The 16,649-nt window shown below is 50.6% G+C and overlaps 1 protein-coding gene across 1 annotated transcript in view; it reads left to right on the forward strand.

Moving 5' to 3' along the window:
• LOC124014325 (transcription factor COE1-A-like) overlaps nucleotides 1-16,649 on the forward strand; it is a 332,099-nt gene that overhangs the window by 21,488 nt on the left and 293,962 nt on the right. The window contains 1 exon segment of the mRNA XM_046329183.1: nucleotides 7,686-7,754. Within this exon segment, the coding sequence (XP_046185139.1) occupies nucleotides 7,686-7,754 (69 nt within the window).

Below are 16,649 nucleotides of genomic sequence, written 5' to 3' on the forward strand. Positions count from 1 at the left end.
TCACCCCCCCCCTTCCTCCTCTCCCCTCCCCTCCCCTCCCCTCACCTCCCCTCACCTCCCCTCACCTCACCTCCCCTCCCCTCACCACCCCTCCCCTCATCTCCCTCCTCAAGCCTCACTCTATTCTGATCCAATGGGACCACGCTGTGACCCAGTTCAGAGAGTTGCACAGAAATGAAAGCAAGGGAGAGACAGAGGAGGGAGGCCAAAAATGGAGAGCGACAGAAAAGAGAGAGGGAAAAAGATGCCCTCCTGCTACCCACACCCCTTAGTCAGTCACAATGTACTCCTGCTACCCACAGCCCTTAGTCAGTCACAATGTACTCCTGCTACCCACAGCCCTTAGTCAGTCACAATGTACTCCTGCTACCCACAGCCCTTAGTCAGTCACAATGTACTCCTGCTACCCACAGCCCTTAGTCAGTCACAATGTACTCCTGCTACCCACAGCCCTTAGTCAGTCACAATGTACTCCTGCTACCCACACCCCTTAGTCAGTCACAATGTACTCCTGCTACCCACAGCCCTTAGTCAGTCACAATGTACTCCTGCTACCCACAGCCCTTAGTCAGTCACAATGTACTCCTGCTACCCACAGCCCTTAGTCAGTCACAATGTACTCCTGCTACCCACAGCCCTCAGTCAGTCACAATGTACTCCTGCTACCCACAGCCCTTAGTCAGTCACAATGTACTCCTGCTACCCACAGCCCTTAGTCAGTCACGATGTACTCCTGCTACCCACAGCCCTTAGTTAGTCACAATGTACTCCTGCTACCCACATCCCTTAGTCAGTCACAATGTACTCCTGCTACCCACAGCCCTTAGTCAGTCACAATGTACTCCTGCTACCCACAGCCCTTAGTCAGTCACAATGTACTCCTGCTACCCACAGCCCTCAGTCAGTCACAATGTACTCCTGCTACCCACAGCCCTTAGTCAGTCACAATGTACTCCTGCTACCCACAGCCCTTAGTCAGTCACAATGTACTCCTGCTACCCACAGCCCTTAGTTAGTCACAATGTACTCCTGCTACCCACAGCCCTTAGTCAGTCACAATGTACTCCTGCTACCCACAGCCCTTAGTCAGTCACAATGTACTCCTGCTACCCACAGCCCTTAGTTAGTCACAATGTACTCCTGCTACCCACAGCCCTTAGTCAGTCACAATGTACTCCTGCTACCCACAGCCCTCAGTCAGTCACAATGTACTCCTGCTACCCACAGCCCTTAGTCAGTCACAATGTACTCCTGCTACCCACAGCCCTTAGTTAGTCACAATGTACTCCTGCTACCCACAGCCCTTAGTCAGTCACAATGTACTCCTGCTACCCACAGCCCTTAGTCAGTCACAATGTACTCCTGCTACCCACAGCCCTTAGTTAGTCACAATGTACTCCTGCTACCCACAGCCCTTAGTCAGTCACAATGTACTCCTGCTACCCACAGCCCTCAGTCAGTCACAATGTACTCCTGCTACCCACAGCCCTCAGTCAGTCACAATGTACTCCTGCTACCCACAGCCCTTAGTTAGTCACAATGTACTCCTGCTACCCACAGCCCTTAGTCGGTCATATATGTTTCTGCACCCAGCAGGCGTCTTTCTGTTGTGCACGGCACTCCCCACATGTGATTCAGATATGCTGCTACCCTCCTGCATTACAATATCTCTGAGACATGAGAGACACAATATGGGTGATTGATGGAACTGATTCGATCTGTCCAGAAGAAGGCCGAGAGGGGAAAATTAAGAGAGGGGGAGAGATGAATGAGGTAAGAGAGGGGGAGAGATGAATGAGGTAAGAGAGGGGGAGAGAGGAATGAGGTAAGAGAGGGGGAGAGAGGAATGAGGTAAGAGAGGGGGAGAGATGAATGAGGTAAGAGAGGGGGAGAGATAGAGGAATGGAGCAGGGGAGAGAGGAATGAGGTAAGAGAGGGGGAGAGATAGAGGAATGGAGCAGGGGAGAGGGGAATGAGGTAAGAGAGGGGGAGAGGGGAATGAGGTAAGAGAGGGGGAGAGGGGAATGAGGTAAGAGAGGGGGAGAGGGGAATGAGGTAAGAGAGGGGGAGAGAGGAATGAGGTAAGAGAGGGGGAGAGGGGAATGAGGTAAGAGAGGGGGAGAGGGGAATGAGGTAAGAGAGGGGGAGAGAGGAATGAGGTAAGAGAGGGGGAGAGGGGAATGAGGTAAGAGAGGGGGAGAAATAGAGGAATGGAGCAGGGGAGAGGGGAATGAGGTAAGAGAGGGGGAGAGATAGAGGAATGGAGCAGGGGAGAGGGGAATGAGGTAAGAGAGGGGGAGAGGGGAATGAGGTAAGAGAGGGGGAGAGATAGAGGAATGGAGCAGGGGAGAGGGGAATGAGGTAAGAGAGGGGGAGAGATAGAGGAATGGAGCAGGGGAGAGGGGAATGAGGTAAGAGAGGGTGGAGAGGGGAATGAGTTAAGAGAGGGGGAGAGAGGAATGAGGTAAGAGAGGGGGAGAGAGGAATGAGGTAAGAGAGGGGGAGAGATAGAGGAATGGAGCAGGGGAGAGAGGAATGAGGTAAGAGAGGGGGAGAGATAGAGGAATGGAGCAGGGGAGAGGGGAATGAGGTAAGAGAGGGGGAGAGGGGAATGAGGTAAGAGAGGGGGAGAGGGGAATGAGGTAAGAGAGGGGGAGAGGGGAATGAGGTAAGAGAGGGGGAGAGAGGAATGAGGTAAGAGAGGGGGAGAGGGGAATGAGGTAAGAGAGGGGGAGAGGGGAATGAGGTAAGAGAGGGGGAGAGATAGAGGAATGGAGCAGAGGAGAGGGAATGAGGTAAGAGAGGGGGAGAGGGGAATGAGGTAAGAAAGGGGGAGAGAGGAATGAGGTAAGAGAGGGGGAGAGGGAATGAGGTAAGAGAGGGGGAGAAATAGAGGAATGGAGCAGGGGAGAGGGAATGAGGTAAGAGAGGGGGAGAGATAGAGGAATGGAGCAGGGGAGAGGGGAATGAGGTAAGAGAGGGGGAGAGATAGAGGAATGGAGCAGGGGAGAGGGGAATGAGGTAAGAGAGGGGGGAGAGATAGAGGAATGGAGCAGGGGAGAGGGGAATGAGGTAAGAGAGGGTGGAGAGATAGAGGAATGGAGGGTGTGATAGTGGGATGAGGTAAGAGTAGAGGATGGAGGGCCTCCCAAGTGGCGCAGTGGTCTAAGGCTAGCTGTGCCACTAGATATCCTGGTTCAAGTCCAGGCACTGTCGCAGCCGGCTGCAACCGGGTGACCCATGGGGCGGCGCACAATTGGCCCAGCGTCGTCCGGGTTAGGGGATGGTTTGGCCGGCAGGGACGTTCTTGTCCCATCGCACTCTAGTGACTCCTGTGGCGGCCCGGGCGCAGTGCACGCTGACACGGTCGCCAGGTGTACAGTGTTTCCTCCGACACATTGTTGTGGCTGGCTTCTGGGTTAAGTGGGCATTGTGTCAAGAATCAGTGCGGCTTGGTTGGGTTTCGGAGGACGCACGGATCTTGACCTTCGCCTCTCCCTAGTCCGTAGGGGAGTTGCAGCGATGAGACAAGACTGTAAACTAACAATTGGATGCCACGAAATTGAGGAGAAAATGGGGGTACAAATAAGGAGAGGATGGAGCGATAGAGGGGGGATGGAGCGATAGAGGGGGATGGAGCGATAGAGGGGGGATGGAGCGATAGAGGGGGATGGAGCGATAGAGGGGATGGAGCGATAGAGGGGGGATGGAGCGATAGAGGGGATGGAGCGATAGAGGGGGATGGAGCGATAGAGGGGATGGAGCGATAGAGGGGATGGAGCGATAGAGGGGGATGGAGCGATAGAGGGGGATGGAGCGATAGAGGGGGATGGAGCGATAGAGGGGGATGGAGCGATAGAGGGGGATGGAGCGATAGGGGGATGGAGCGATAGAGGGGGATGGAGCGATAGAGGGGATGGAGCGATAGAGGGGGATGGAGCGATAGAGGGGGATGGAGCGATAGAGGGGGGATGGAGCGATAGAGGGGGGATGGAGCGATAGAGGGGGATGGAGCGATAGAAGGGGATGGAGCGATAGAGGGGGGATATGCTGATTCAGTGCAGAGGGGAGCCCTGTAGAAGGGAGACAATACCTTGGGTTTTGTGTGACAGGCCTGTCCCCAGCCCCATTCAAATTCCCACTGCCATCTGTGCACTGGAAACATGAGCTGGGAGTCTCTCCAAGCTGCTCCTTTCCCCCTGCAGCCTCCCTCCCTGCCTGTCTCAAGATCCCAACCACCATGTACCCAGGTTGTGGACTTTTTTTGGGGGGGTGGTCTAAAGCAACATTTGGTTGGGGGGGTGGATATCATTCATTACCTGAGACTCTTTGGGCCATTGAAATGCTCAGACTGATCGTGTGGAGTTAGGAAACAAATTTCAAGATATTGACATACACAGCCCTGATTGGCTCATAGAGCCCTTACCAAAATAAACGGTCATTGGTCTATTATAAGAGGGTTTCCCAAACTCAGTCCAACTCATCAACAAGCTTGGATTATTTAATCAGGTGTGTGGTGCAAAAATCAAAATGTGCAGCCAGTGTTGGCCCCAGGACCGAGTTTGAGAAACCCTGTACAGTGGCTTGCGAATATATTAACCCACCTTGTCATTTTTCTTATTTTGTTGCCTTACAACCTGGAAGTAAAATTGATTTTGTGGGGGGTTGCATCATTGACAGAACATGCCTACCACTTTGAAGATGCAAAACATTTTTTATTGTGAAACAAATAAGAAATAAAACAAAAAAATTAAAACTTGAGCGTTCATAACTATTCACCCCCCCAAAGTCAATACTTTGTAGAGTCACATTTTGCTGCAATTACAGCTGCAAGTCTTTTGCGGTATGTTTCTATAAGCTTGCACATCTTGCCACTGGGAGTTTTGCCTATTCTTCAAGGCAAAGCTGCTCCGGCTCCTTCAAGTTGGATGGCTTGTGTACAGCAATATTTAAGTCATACCACAGATTCTCAATTGGATTGAGGTCTGTGCTTTGCCTAGACCATTCCAAGACATGTAAATGTTTCCCCTTAAACCACTCAAGTGTTGCTTTAGCAGTATGCTTAGTGTCATTGTCCTGCTGGAAGGTGAACCTCTGTCCCAGTCTCAAATCTCTGGAAGACTGAAACAGGTTTCCCTCAAGAATTTCCCTGTATTTAACGCCATCCATCATTCCTTCAATTCTGACCAGTTTCCCTGCCGATGAAAAACATCCCCACAGCATGATGCTGCCACCACCACAATGTGGGGATGGTGTTCTCGGGGTGATGGGAGGTGTTGGGTTTGCGCCAGACATAGCATTTTCCTTGATGGCCAAAAAGCTACATTTTAGTCTCACCTGACCAGAGTACCATCTTCCATATGTTCGAGGAGTCTCCTACATGCCTTTTGGTGAACACCAAATGTGTTTGCTTATTTTTTTCTTTAAGCAATGTTTTTTTCTGGCCATTCTTCTGTAAAGCCCAGCTCTGTGGAGTGTACTGCTTAAAGTGGTTCTATGGACAGATACTCCAATCTCTGCTGTGGAGCTTTGAAGCTCCTTCAGGGTAATCTTTTGTGTCTTTGTTGCCTCTTTGATTAATGCCTTCCTTGCCTGGTCTGTGGTGGGCGGCCTTCTCTTGGCAGATTTGTTGTGGTGCCATATTAATTTCATTTTTTGATAATGGATTTAATGGTGCTCTGTGGGATGTTCAAAGTTTTGGATATTTGTTTTTATAACCCAACCCTGATCTCTACTTCTCCACAACTTTGTCCCTGACCTGTTTGGAGAGCTCCTTGGTCTTCATGGTGCCGCCCCTTGCTTAGTGGTGTTGTAGACTCTGGGGCCTTTCAGAACAGCTGTATAAATACTGAGATCATGTGACAGATCATGTGACACTTAGATTGCACACAGGTGGACTTTATTAAACTAATTATGTGACTTCTGAAGGTACTTGGTTGCATCAGATCTTATTCAGGGGCTTCATAGTAAAGGAGGTGAATACATCATATACAGAAACCACTTTTACGTTTTCTATTTTTGTTATTTCACTTCACCAATTTGGACTATTTTGTGTTTGTCCATTACATTAAATCCAGATCAATCAATTTAAATTACAGGTTGTAATCCAACAAAATAGGAAAAATGCCAAGGAAGATGAATTATTTTGCAAGGCACTGAATTATCATAAAATCAGATTATGTTGTCATACAATATAATACAACAAGAGCTTTTGCTGTCGTAGCGTCCGCTCTGGGTATCCCCTCCCTCTTGCCCTTCCTCATCTGGGCCAAAAACTCCCTCCCAGCGGAATGAAATGACATTTCAGCCATTTTTCAAAAACAGCTCACAAAAAGGGTGTAATCATCATTTTCACAATTTCATAGTGTAGAAATATAATTAAAGAAAACCGGAAAATCACATTCTTAACTGCACTGCTCCTGTAAAACGCTCTCTGCCGTCAAAAGGGGGACCACTCAAATATTTTGCCTTCGAGGCAGGCGAGAGGGTGTCAGGTTAGCAGTGAACAGAGAGAAGCAGGCGAGAGGGTGTCAGATTAGCAGTGAACAGAGAGAGGCAGGCGAGAGGGTGTCAGATTAGCAGTGAACAGAGAATGTTTCACCCAAGAAAGTTGAAGTGAAAGGGAGGAGAGAGGGAGGGGGGTGCCTGCTACCTGCCTCAGGTGATACTAGGGGTGCTCCCCCCAACCTGCTCCCCACTCCCCGTTCCCCCAGCCCACCCCCCGCTCCCCCAACCTGTTCCCCACACCCCGTTCCCCCAGCCCACCCCCCGCTCTCCCCTAGCCCACCCCCTGCTCCCCCAGCCCACCCCCCGCTCCCACCCAGCCCACCCCCCTAGCACACCTGTCGCTCCTAACCAGGCTGTCCTCTGTATGGCCTGTCTTTGTGGGCTGCTTTAACAAAGCCATATGTAGAGAAAAATAATGCACCCAGACACACAGACAGAGGCAGTCTGTTCTACAGGTGACAAAGGGCGGGGTGGGCCTGGGAAAGCCTTAGTTCAGCCTTCAGAACAGGACCAGGCCGTTCGATAATTGGAAGGCTACCTTCCCCTTTATCCTGTGGAGGTCTGGGCCTGGCTGAAGCAGCTCTCCCTGAAACATGAGTGTGTTTTTATTTATCTTTCTAACACCCCCACCCTCTCTCCCCTCTCTCCCCTCTCTCCCTCTCTCCCCACACTCCCTTCTCCCCTCTCCCTCTCTCCCCTCACTCCCCTGTATCCCCTCTCTCCCCTCCCTCTCCTCTCTCCATCTCTCCCCTCTCTCCCCACTCTCCCCTCTCTCCCCACTCTCCCCTCTCTCCCCTCCCTCTCCTCTCTCCATCTCTCCCCTCTCTCCCCACTCTCCTCTCTCTCCCCTCTCTCCCCACTCTCCCCTCCCTCTCCTCTCTCAATCTCTCCCTCTCTCCCCACTCTCCCTCTCTCCCATCTCTCCCACTCTCCCCTCCCTCTCCTCTCTCAATCTCTCCCCTCTCTCCCCACTCTCCTCTCTCTCCCCTCTCTCCCACTCTCCCCTCCCTCTCCTCTCTCCATCTCTCCCCTCTCTTCCCACTCTCCTCTCTCTGCCCTCTCTCCCACTCTCCCCTCCCTCTCCTCTCTCAATCTCTCCCCTCTCTCCCCACTCTCCCCTCCCTCTCCTCTCTCAATCTCTCCCCTCTCTCCTTCTCTCGCCTCTCTGTACCCCTCAGCCGCTGCTGTGACAAGAAGAGCTGTGGCAACCGCAATGAGACCCCGTCTGACCCCGTCATCATCGACAGGTACCTTCACACACTCCTCCGCATGCTCAACTACTACTGTGATCGCATTGTGTGTGTGTAAGGGAACAGTATGAGGGTCAGGTTAGAACAGTCAGCTCATATATCTACTGAGGTTTGGCCCAGAGCCTACCCACCCTATGGCTCTATTTGTACTACAGTGAGTACTACAGTGAGTACTACAGTGAGTACTACAGTGAGTACTACAGTGAGGACTACAGTGAGTACTACAGTGTATGTGGAGTGATCAGGTTCCACAGTGTGTGCTCCTCCACAGTGAGGGAGGACGAGGGGAGCCAGAATGAGGAGGCTGTTCTCTCCTCTCCGCTCCCCTTAATAAAACCCACATGGATAATGGACTGTGAAACAATAGCTGCCAAAGTGCCTGGAGCCCCCTCTCTCTCTCTCCCTCCCTCTCCCCTCCCTCCCTCCCTCCCTCTCTCCATCCCGCCCTCCCTCCCTCCCTCATGTCTCCAGGGCACCTAAACACAGGCCTTCTCTCTTCCACGTTGTGCATGTATCTGTCTCAGCTGGACAGGAGTCTTCAGACCTGGACGTCCTCTATAGGCTTACTGAACTAAGGTTATTGGACCAGGCCTGCTGGTAGCTGTGTTAGACCCAGAGTACTGGAGATGATATAGTTGTTGTTGGACCATTACCAGGCCTGCTGGTAGCTGTGTTAGACCCAGAGTACTGGAGATGATATAGTTGTTGTTATGTTGTCTGTGTTATGACATCTATCTAACACAATAATCCTGGTTGTATTTACTCTGTTGATCTCCCAAAACGACTGCATCTCAACGTCTGCGTGAGCTAATGTTGGCTGGATAGAGTGGTTCCACTACTGTCTCTCTATTCCCCTGACTGGGTCTGCTGCCCGTCCTCTCTCTCTGTGCTGTACTGTGGCTACTACAGCACGGCTGCTTACGGAGCAGAACTGGAACATACCAAATAGGAGAAAGCTTTTGATTTACACCCCACAGAGTTGAGTTGGTTCACCCCAGTTATTGTTTAGTGCCACGGGGCAGACCTGATTTGTTGCTTTTTGTCAAACGGAACCTGGAGCTCATTGGTGAAGATGAAATCCCACTGAAAGAGGATTTGGGAGACGTGGTGCTTATGTATGTATGTATGTGTGTGTGTGTGTGTGTGTGCTTGCGTGCGTGCGTGCGTGCGTGCGTGCGTGCGTACTGTATGTATGTATGTATGTAATTATGCATATGTGCAGTATATTGTTGGATTTCAGTATTCCAAGAGAATGTACGTATATTCAGGCCAAACTCTCATGGACATGCCCCTCCACACGTACACCTGTGTTGCCTCTGGTGGATGGCAGTAGTGTTTCCTGTGGTAATGTATTCACTGATCCGCGCTACAGGAAGGACACAGATGCACATCAGCTGTGGCGCAGGTCTCCCCATGCCAGGAGAGGAGAGGCGAGAAGTGGGGCACATACCTGGCTCACGTGTTCTGCCCCCCTCCTCTCCTATTCCCCTCACCGCCCAACGTTCCGCTTCGCTGGGCCAGAAAGGGTCAGTGCCCCTGGGGTGGGGTGGGGGGCAGCTGGACCCCCCCCCCCCCCACCCAGCCCCCTTCCTCCTCTCTCTACCATCACACACCTTCAGACTTCAGTGAACAAACAGGGCTCAGATGAGCATGGGCAGATGAACCCAGTAACTTCTGTTGAACTCATCCTCTCTCAGTGCCAGAACACTGCGGTTGTGTTTTTGACTGCTCAGTGCCAGAACACTGCCGTTGTGTTTTTGACTGCTCAGTGCCAGAACACTGCCGTTGTGTTTTTGACTGCTCAGTGCCAGAACACTGCGGTTGTGTTTTTGACTGCTCAGTGCCTTATGCTTACAGGAGATACATCAAAACAAACAGGTGCACTGGTCTCAGCACAATTCATATTGCTCCCCCGGCACCTGTAAAACACGATTCTTTATTTTGGTTTGTGGGGCGAAAGGGAATGTAGATTTTCATAGACTAATACGACATTGAAAGAGGACCCAGTGGAGTCTCCTCTCCATATGCTGGGCCAGGCAGCCAGCCAGGCACATTGGGTCCATGGCTTAGGTGTGAGGTTATCATACCATCATACACATTTGCTCTCCTTTCTGTCACGTGTTCCTGCAGCACTGGAAAATGGGTCACGTGAAAACTGAAGAAAATACATCTTTTTTTTTTTCTTCTGATGTGTTCTCTTGGCAGTTTGTTTTCAGTATTTGTTTTGGATGATGGCTGACAAACAGGCAGCTTGCCTTCGCTGATAGATACCATCTCAATTATGACTTATTCTTTCCCCCGAAATAGGTAATAAAAATAACAACTCCAACTTGTATCTTTTTTCTTGAAGTTCAATAAACAAGGGCTCATTAGTGTGCTCTTGTCTCAGAGAGCAGATTCGATTGCGGTGCTGTAATTAGCCGGGCTAGTGTTAGCTAATTCTCCTGGTTGAGAGAGAGAGAGAGAGAGAGAGAGAGAGAGAGAGGGAGAGGGAGAGAGAGAGAGAGAGAGAGAGAGAGAGAGAGAGAGAGAGAGAGAGAGAGAGAGAGAGAGAGGGAGAGAGAGAGAGAGAGGGAGAGGGAGAGGGAGAGGGAGAGGGAGAGAGAGAGAGAGAGAGAGAGAGGATCTGAGGGGATCTGAGGGTGAGTGATTCACTAATTAGATCTCTCTCATAAGACCCCGGGATAGACTGCAGATAATCCCTCTGAATAATTACAAAACATGATAATGAAGCCTTATTATTTTGTTAAAATAACAAATGTCATATTTACAGTGGTTTATTCTCTCTCATTTGTAAACACACAATCTGAAGCGTTGGGATTTCAGTGGGGAAACATGTTTATTGCATGATTCTTTATCTGCGAGGAAAAGCTGTTACAGTCATTTTCCACTACCTGATTGAAGTTATCTACATATGAAATGGATGCCCTGTGCGGTGTGTGTTACTATCTACCTGTTTGTGTGTGTGTGTGTGTGTGTGCGTGTGTGTGTGTGTGTGTGTGTGTGTGTGTGTGTGTGTGTGTGTGTGTGTGTGTGTGTGTGTGTGTGTGTGTGTGTGTGTGTGTGTGTGTGTGTGTGTGTGTAGGAGGATCATTGATAGCTATGGTGCTATTAACTTTAAAAAGTTTGGATCACCAGAAAAATACATGTAAAAAATGGATTGAGATTTAGCCTATATTGGGCCTATTTGAATCCTACTCAGTTTTGAACCACACCTCCTGAAGAATATTTTTTAGACTTTCTTTCTGTATCACTAAATATTTGCATAATGGTGCCGTTACCAGTTTGTTAGGACGATATGGGCAAAGAAATCTAAATGTGATTTTTCAAACAAATATTGCAATTTGACTTGCAATATACAGTAGATCTAAACACTTGGGTGAACTGTTGGAATCATAATAATTATTCATCTAATTCTACGGTTGGCATGACAACAAATGAAAAGCCAGGTAGGAGTTATGACAGTGTAGGAACCAAAGTGCTGGTCAGTATTTCTCAGGGGACCCTAGAATTTGAATAGATGCATAGATGTTACATTTAGACAACGATTTTAGAATAGGTTATCAGATTCAGAACATGCCGTTGTACAGACAACATACTGATCTCCAGGACACCACCACTGGTAGTCACCTGAATTAGAGATCATGTTTGCTTTGCCCTAGCTAGTGCATTTAGCTAGCTAGCCAGCAAGCTACACTGAACAAAAATATAAATAATTTCAAACATTTTACTGAGTTACACTTCATATAAGGAAATCAGTCAATTGAAATAAATTCATTAGGCCCTAATCTATGGATGATATACAGTATATATATATATATAATAATTTTTTACCCTTTTTCTCCCCAATTTCGTGGTATCCAATTGTTAGTTACAGTCTTGTCCCATCGCTGCAACTCCCGTACGGACTCAGGAGAGGCGAAGGTCGAGAACCATGCGTCCTCCGAAACATGACCCTGACAAGACACACTGCTTCTTGACACACTGCTCGCTTAACACGGAAGCTAGCCGCACCAATGTGTCGGAGGAAACACTGTACACCTGGTGACCATGTCAGCGTGCACTGCGCCCGGCCCACCACAGGAGTCGCTGGAGTTCGATGGGACAAGGATATCCCAGCCGGTCAAACCCTCTCCAGACGACGCTGGGCCAGTTATGCGCCGCCTCCACCATCTCCCGGTCGTGGCCAGACGTGACACAGCCCAGGGATCGAACCCGGATCTGTAGTGACTCCTCAAGCACTGCATTGCATTGCCTTAGACCGCTGCGCCACTCAGGAGGCCCCATCTATGGATTTCACATGAATACAAATATGCATCTGTTGGTCACAGATAGCTTTAAAAAAAGGTTGGGGCATGGGTCAGAAAACCAGTCAGTATCTGGTGTGGGTCAGAAAACCAGTCAGTATCTGGTGTGGGTCAGAAAACCAGTCAGTATCTGGTGTGGGTCAGAAAACCAGTCAGTATCTGCTGTGGGTCAGAAAACCAGTCAGTATCTGCTGTGGGTCAGAAAACCAGTCAGTATCTGGTGTGGGTCAGAAAACCAGTCAGTATCTGGTGTGGATCAGAAAACCAGTCAGTATCTGGTGTGGGTCAGAAAACCAGTCAGTATCTGCTGTGGGTCAGAAAACCAGTCAGTATCTGGTGTGGGTCAGAAAACCAGTCAGTATCTGGTGTGGGTCAGAACACCAGTCAGTATCTGGTGTGGATCAGAACACCAGTCAGTATCTGGTGTGGATCAGAACACCAGTCAGTATCTGGTGTGGATCAGAACACCAGTCAGTATCTGGTGTGGATCAGAACACCAGTCAGTATCTGGTGTGGATCAGAAACCCAGTCAGTATCTGGTGTGGATCAGAACACCAGTCAGTATCTGGTGTGGGTCAGAAAACCAGTCAGTATCTGGTATGGGTCAGAAAACCAGTCAGTATCTGGTGTGGATCAGAAAACCAGTCAGTATCTGGTGTGGGTCAGAAACCCAGTCAGTATCTGGTGTGATCAGAGAACCAGTCAGTATCTGGTGTGGATCAGAAAACCGGTCAGTATCTGGTGTGGGTCAGAAAACCAGTCAGTATCTGGTGTGGGTCAGAAAACCAGTCAGTATCTGGTGTGGGTCAGAAAACCAGTCAGTATCTGGTGTGATCAGAAAACCAGTCAGTATCTGGTGTGGGTCAGAAAACCAGTCAGTATCTGGCGTGGGTCAGAAAACCAGTCAGTATCGGGTGTGACCACCATTTCCCTCATGCCGCGCGACACATCTCCTTTGCATGGAGTTGATTGTCCCACTCCTCTTCTGGCTGTATGAATTTGCTGGATATTGGCGTGAACTGGAACACGCTGTTGTAAATGTTGATCCAGAGCATCCCAAACATGCTCAACTGTAACATATTTCATTTACCATAACCACACTGCCACCATGGTACAGCTGAAACTGGGATTCATCCCTGAAGAGCACACTTCTCCAGCGTGCCAGTGGCCATCGAAGGTGAGCATTTGCCCACTGAAATTGGTTACGATGCCAAACTGCAGTAAGTTCAAGACCTTGGTGTGGACAACGAGCATGCAGAGGTTTGGCCCTAATGGTTTCTGACAGTTTGTACAGAAATTCTTCGGTTGTGCAAACCTACAGTTTCATCAGCTGTCCTGGTGGCTGGTCTCAGACGATTCCTCAGGTGAAGAAGCCAAATGTGGAGGTCCTGGACTGGCGTGGTTATACAGTATGTGGTCTGAGGTTGTGAGGCTGGTTGGACGTACTGCCAAATTCTCTAAAACGACATTGGAGGTGGCTTATGGTAGAGAAATTAACATTCAATTTTGTGGACAACATTTGAGAGAAATGTGCATTTTTGTGCATATGTGCCATTTCGGGGATCTTTTATTTCAGCTTATGGGACCAACACCTTTATGTTTTGTATTTTTATTCAGTGTAGATAGCGATTAGCAATAGCAATTAGCTTTAAAGGCGCTGCATGGTCAATTCGACGTCTGCATTGGCCATGCAGCATTTACAGTGAGATCGCCTCTGCAGAAGTCAGGACATTCATACTTCTTGCGCTTCGCCCAGCAGCGCTGTTGTGAAGGAAGTTGTTAAGGAAGTGAGTTCGTGTTTATACAGGACCTCTCGCCATCACCGACCGTCAACCAATCATGTCAATGCGGAGCTATACACATTTTGAGATGCACACAACCATGCGGTACGGAGCTCAATTTGGCCCCTTCATGCCTCCGGAGGCTCCTCTATTGCGTCACACCATCCATATGGCGCCTCCAACCACATTTTCAGATCAAGCATAAATGATCTCTTAGTCGCATGCCAGCTTCTTTAGCCGAACTAACTCACATTTTTGCAAAGAAAGATACACAAACTAATATTATAATAGAGAAAACATGGATTGAATTTTAGAAGCAACGTGGAAAGTGGTAGCCTGTTGTTGCTTTGGAAGAATCTGTTAAGTACATGCTGAGAGAAACAGGAAGTGTCTGTGTGTGAGCTGTGTGCCTGTTGAGTGACAGGGGGCGGGGCTTCAGACTGTTTAGAATATTGTCAGGCATTGAGTTTTTTTTATCGGAATCTTTTTTTTGTCACACGGTGCTTCCAAAATAAAACTCCAAAGTCGCACAGCAAAATATTTGGTGGCGCTTTAGATGAATGTATGTCTATCTATCTAACTCGATGTATAAGAGCAATTGCTCTCCCTGCTCTGCCATATGCTCCTCTCAATCAATCACATTTATTTATAAAACCCTTTTTACATTAGCAGATGTCACAAAGTGCTGTACAGAAACCCAGTTTAAACCCCAAAGAGCAGGCAATGCGGATGTAGAAGCACGGTGGCTAGGAAAAACTCGTCTTCTCTCCCTGTCTGTGCTGTGACCTCTCCGAGCCTCAGTCAGATTATTTTAAATACCTTAATCTTGCTCATTGACATGGACACAAAAGCCCACTGACATCTAATAGATGCCTCTTCACTTTCCCCTTTTCCTCTGCTTCAGACTGGCTTCAGTTCAGATCAGCCCTCCCTCCACTCTCCCATTCACCCTCCTCCTCCCTCCACTCTCCCATTCACCCTCCTCCTCCTCCCTCCACTCTCCCATTCACCCTCCTCCCTCCTCTCTCCCATTCACCCTCCTCCTCCTCCCTCCTCTCTCCCATTCACCCTCCTCCTCCTCCCTCCACTCTCCCATTCACCCTCCTCCTCCTCCCTCCACTCTCCCATTCACCCTCCTCCTCCTCCCTCCACTCTCCCATTCACCCTCCTCCTCCTCCCTCCACTCTCCCATTCACCCTCCTCCTCCTCCCTCCACTCTCCCATTCACCCTCCTCCTCCTCCCTCCACTCTCCCATTCACCCTCCTCCTCGTCCCTCCACTCTCCCATTCACCCTCCTCCTCCTCCCTCCACTCTCCCATTCACCCTCCTCCTCCTCCCTCCACTCTCCCATTCACCCTCCTCCTCCTCCCTCCACTCTCCCATTCACCCTCCTCCCTCCTCTCTCATTCACCCTCCTCCTCCTCCCTCCTCTCTCCCATTCACCCTCCTCCTCCTCCCTCCACTCTCCCATTCACCCTCCTCCTCCTCCCTCCACTCTCCCATTCACCCTCCTCCTCCTCCCTCCACTCTCCCATTCACCCTCCTCCTCCTCCCTCCTCTCTCCCATTCACCCTCCTCCTCCTCCCTCCACTCTCCCATTCACCCTCCTCCTCGTCCCTCCACTCTCCCATTCACACTCCTCGTCCCTCCACTCTCCCATTCACCCTCCTCCTCCTCCCTCCACTCTCCCATTCACCCTCCTCCTCGTCACTCCACTCTCCCATTCACCCTCCTCCTCCTCCCTCTACTCCCCCATCCACCCTCCTCCTCCTCCTTCTCCCTCATCCCTCCAATCTCCCACCAACCCCCCTCCTCCCCCTACTCTCCTCATCCACCCTCTTCCTCCTCCTCCCTCCACTCTCCCATCCACCCTCAACCTCCTCCCTCCACTCTCTCAACCATGCTCCTCTTCCTCCCTCCACTCTCCCATCCACCCTCCTCTTCCTCCCTCTACTCTCCCATACACCCTCCTCCTTCTCTCCCCACTCTCTCATACACCCATCTCCTCCTCCCTCCACTCTCCCATCCACCCTCCACCTCCTCCCTCTATTCTCCCATACACCCTCCTCCTTCTCTCCCCACTCCCCCCATCCAACCTCCTCCCTCCACTCCCCCCATCCAACCTCCTCCCTCCACTCCCCCATCCAACCTCCTCCCCCCCCACTCTCCCCATCCAACCTCCTCCCTCCACTCCCCATTCCAACCTCCTCCCTCTACTCCCCCCATCCAACCTCCTCCCTCCACTCCCCCATCCAACCTCCTCCCTCCACTCCCCCATCCAACCTCCTCCCCCCACTCTCCCCATCCAACCTCCTCCCCCCACTCTCCCCATCCAACCTCCTCCCTCCACTCCCCCCATCCAACCTCCTCCTCCCATCCAACCTCCTCCCCCCACTCTCCCCATCCAACCTCCTCCCCCCATTCTCCCCATACAAATTCCTCCCCCCACTCTCCCCATCCAACCTCCTCCCCCCACTCTCCCCATACAAATTCCTCCTCCCAATCCCCCTTCCTCTTCCCTCTAACCTCCCATCAACCCTCCTCCTCTTCCCCCCGCTCTCCCCATCCACCCTCATCCTTCTCCTCCCTCCACTCTCCCATCCACCCTCATCCTTCTCCTCCCTCCACTCCCCCATCCACCCTCATCCTTCTCCTCCCTCCACTCCCCCATCCACCCTCATCCTTCTCCTCCCTCCACTCCCCCATCCAACCTCCTCCTCCCATCCAACCTCCTCCCCCCCCACTCTCCCCATCCAACCTCCTCCCCCCATTCTCCCCATACAAATTCCTCCCCCCACTCTCC

Source organism: Oncorhynchus gorbuscha, linkage group LG02 (genome assembly GCF_021184085.1).
Source record: "Oncorhynchus gorbuscha isolate QuinsamMale2020 ecotype Even-year linkage group LG02, OgorEven_v1.0, whole genome shotgun sequence".
In the NCBI taxonomy this organism is placed as follows: Eukaryota; Metazoa; Chordata; class Actinopteri; order Salmoniformes; family Salmonidae; genus Oncorhynchus; species Oncorhynchus gorbuscha.